Here is a 3850-nt window from a genome sequence, read left to right on the forward strand (position 1 = left end):
TCTAACGGATCTGAATGACATAGTCTACATTGTTTGGTTCTTTGTCTCGAATAATTAAATGGATATAGACTTGAGTAAATTAAAATCTATGACATATGACCTCAAGAAAATACAAACAGATGACATTCTCACGGAGTAGTATCATCTTAAATGCTTTGCACACTAGCACATTTATTTATTCCAACAACTCTCTGAGTAGAACCCGCCTCACTTTGGAAGTGAGTAAGGAAGACTCAGACAGGGGGTGGGAGTTGACAGAGGATGTGCAGGATGGCACGACCCACATTCAAAACCAGGCAGTCCGATTTACAAGTTCATGCTTTCAATTCCCCCAAACTGACTCAGCAATTTTTGGTTATCTCGTGTGACTATGCTTCAACTAAAACAAATGATTCAATTAAGATTGAAGACAATACGTGTACAGCTGAGATATTAGGTACCTGAGCATCGGTCTTGGTGGAGGTGGTGGTTCCTCGGGGTCCTGACACCTCTTGGTTTTCTTAGTGACTTGTTTATAGATGTTGCGAGCTGTCACTCCCACCCACAGCACTGTGGCAAGGGTGGAATAATGAAGGATTATCCCAACCTGCAAGGAAGATCAGAGAATATGTAAACTAAAAGACTGTCCCCACTGAGGTTTCTCAAAAAGATGGGTAGGTAACTTTTAAAAGTCTGATTCAAGGATGACCTGAGTTCAGGAGTTCCAGATCAGCCTGAGCAAGAGCAAGACCTGTTTCTACTAGAAACAGAAAAACTAGCCAGGCATTTGGTGCCTGTAGTTCTAGTTACTTGGACGAGAGGATTATTTGTGCCCAGGAGTTTGAGGCTGCTGTGAGCTATGATGCCACAGCACTCTACCCTGGGCAACAGAGCCTGTCTCAAAACAAACAAAAAACAAAGCAGTACAGAGGACCAACTACTCAGCCAGCTAATGAAACCCAGCACTGTGGCGAGGCATCCAGATTCCATTCCTCCAGTACACAAACCAACAGCTGGCTCCAGGAAAGCCATAGACCACCACTTACACCCAAGATGACCCTTAATACAGCAAGACCTGGTTTCCGAACACCATCAAACCCGAGGAGCATTTCTCACAGATGAAACGCTACAGAGCCCCATTTTAAGGTGGCACAGAGAGGACAAGGGAAGCAGCAGAGGGAAGCAGACGGCAAGTAGGTTCCGGAGCAAGAGACCCGAGTTCTGAGTCCGAGCCGCCACGTTCTACAGCAGCACAAGAGCAGTTGAATACGTTGACAGCTAAAAGGTGTGTGTGAACTCAAGGATCAAATGTTGCTTGGTTTTAAGACTGGTCTCCATCTCTCGCCGGTGGTGAACAAAGTCACATAACAGACTAAGTGCTGGTTTCCTCACTGGAGAACCAAGAACAATTCACAACGTGAAGATGTCTACATAAGCAATTAGCAGAGGTATCTATATTATTGTTGGGTGTTACTTCTTATTAGGACTATGGCCTTGAGGAAATAATGGGACCTCCCTGAGACTCACTTTCCTCAATTTAATAATGGGAGGATTATCAAGGGTCACCTCTAGGGGAGTTGTAGGGATTGCCTGAGCACAACAGCTGGGACGTAATAGGTGCTCAATAAATGACTGTGATCTGTAATTTACAAATGATAATATCAACTAAGCTTCTTTTCACATGGATGACAGTGGCATGCTCATCATCTGACCTATGTTTGATTCAACTCTAGGTGAGGATCTTCTTCTAGAAGAAGACAGGAGAGGGGAAAGAAAGGTTTAAAATTTATTTTAGGGGTGGCGCCTGTAGCTCAAGCCACTAAGGCACCAGCCGCATACACCAGAGCTAGTGTGTTCGAATCTGGCCCAGGCCTGCCAAACAATGACAACTGCGAGCAAAAAATAGCCGGGCGTTGTGGGAGGCGCCTGTAGTCCCAGTACTCTGGAGGCTGAGGCAAGAGAATCGCTTACACCCAGGAGTTGGAGGTTGCTGTGAGCTGTGACGCCACTGCACTCTACCCAAGGTGATAGCTTGAGGCTCTGTCTCAAAAAAGTAAATAAATAAAATAAAACTTCTTTTAGGAGAAATAAATGCCATCTGTCACTGGAGCACCAAGGACATAATCCAGCTCACTGAGCTTATTATATACTCTTTGATAATTTCTTTTTATATTATAATTACAAGACTAATTTTCTCTCTTTTTTTTTTTTTTTTTTTTGAGACATAGTCTCACTCTGTTGCCCAGGCTCAAGTGCTATAGGATCATAGCTCACAGCAATCTCAAACTCTTGGGCTTAAGTGATTCTCTTGCCTCAGTCTCCCGAGTAGCTGGGACTACAGGCACCTACCACGATGTCTGGATAAATTTTCTATTTTTTGTAGAGATGGGGTCTCACTCTTGCTCAGCCTGGTCTTGAACTTCCGAGCTCAAGCAATCCACCTGCCTCAACCTCTCAGAGTGCTGGAATTAGGGGCATAAGCCGCTGTACCCGGCCCCAGAGTTTATTTCAATAAAAACCAATCTGTAGCTAAAACTTGGTGACTTGAAAGTCTAGGCTTTTTTTACAGGGGAAAAACTGGCTCAGTCACTGTTCACGTAAACCCAGCAATGACCCCAGAGGTGCTGGGAGGGTGGGTGCAGCTTGGTCGAATTAGAAAATTCAGAAGTTTTCTTCTTCTTAAAGAGAAAAGTGGCTTCTTGGTCCTCATTAGTTTTGCTGACGGCACTGTGAAAGCAGAATTTATAGATAGAAGTGGAACAAAAAGCATAAAATAACCCTTCATGCTATCTGAAGTCAAACCAAAGACTGTAAGTAAAAATAGTCTAAGTGAATTTGGTGCATAGAAACCAATAAATTCAAGACAAATCACTGAATACTGACTCAGAAGGGTTAACTCTCCTACTGCTGGAGCTGTCTCTATCCAAAGGTCCGGAGAATGAAACACAGCTTTAAATTACGTAAGTTAAAAATATAGGTTAAAAGTATTTTCAACACAGGTGGTGTTAGATTGAGGGAGGGAATCCCCCATGTTTAAGGCTTGAAGTATTTTCTGTGGCATTTCTAAATTCCAGAGAAGGGTTCATTCACTGAAGCCTTCCAGTTAAATGATTTTCTTAACAATAGTGGAATTGAATTTCAAGGTGGTACCTGTGGCTCAAAGGAGTAGGAGGTGGTGGGTTCAAACCCAGCCCCAGCCAAAATTTGCAAAAAAAAAAAAATAGTGGAATAGTGGAATTTCAGAAGTCTGATGACATCTGGTAATGCAGTCACACAAGCAAATCACTAAATATTCTTAAAAAAAAAATAGCTGTGTACATTAATATAGTCATGAGGTACAGTGTGTTGTTTTATATACAATTTGTAATGTTTTGTATACAATTTGAAATATTTTCATCAAACTGGTTAACACAGCCTTCATGTCATTTTCTTAGTTATTGTGTTAAGACATTTATATTAAAAAAAAAATCTAAAACCAATTGATTGAATTTTTTTTCTTATGAGGATATGTATTAAATCATCTACAAATGTAAAAAAAATTAAAAAGGGAGGGATTAAAATCTAGTCGAAAAGGTTTTCCTAATTTTTGAAATATAATATTTCCTATTCTCCATCTGACCCTTGGTCTACATGACATACAACCTTACTATCACGTCTTCTCCCAAATAAATGATAGATACATATGAAAATTTAGTAAATACAGTAGACTTTCTGTGAGTTGACCCCCAAGGTACTGTTAACAAACTGGTCATCATGCAGAGGTGGTCAACGTAAGGAACGAGGCCTACTGTACTGATACGTACACGTGGTGAGTGTCCAGTCTATAAAAATTAGGTCGACTTAAGGAGGTGGTCAGTGCAGTGTCCAGTCT

The 3850-nt window shown here is 41.4% G+C and overlaps 1 protein-coding gene across 1 annotated transcript in view; it reads right to left on the reverse strand.

The window, feature by feature from the left end:
- Positions 1-3850, reverse strand: part of ADGRA3 (adhesion G protein-coupled receptor A3) — a gene marked incomplete at its 5' end in the record, with an annotated part of 107839 nt that overhangs the window by 5222 nt on the left and 98767 nt on the right. The window contains one exon of the mRNA XM_023515341.1: positions 441-586. Within this exon, the coding sequence (XP_023371109.1) occupies positions 441-586 (146 nt within the window). The remainder of the gene's footprint in view (positions 1-440; positions 587-3850) is intronic.

The sequence above is a fragment of the Otolemur garnettii genome, unplaced genomic scaffold (assembly GCF_000181295.1).
Source record: "Otolemur garnettii isolate 467f Iridium unplaced genomic scaffold, OtoGar3 scaffold00069, whole genome shotgun sequence".
Classification (NCBI taxonomy): domain Eukaryota; kingdom Metazoa; phylum Chordata; class Mammalia; order Primates; family Galagidae; genus Otolemur; species Otolemur garnettii.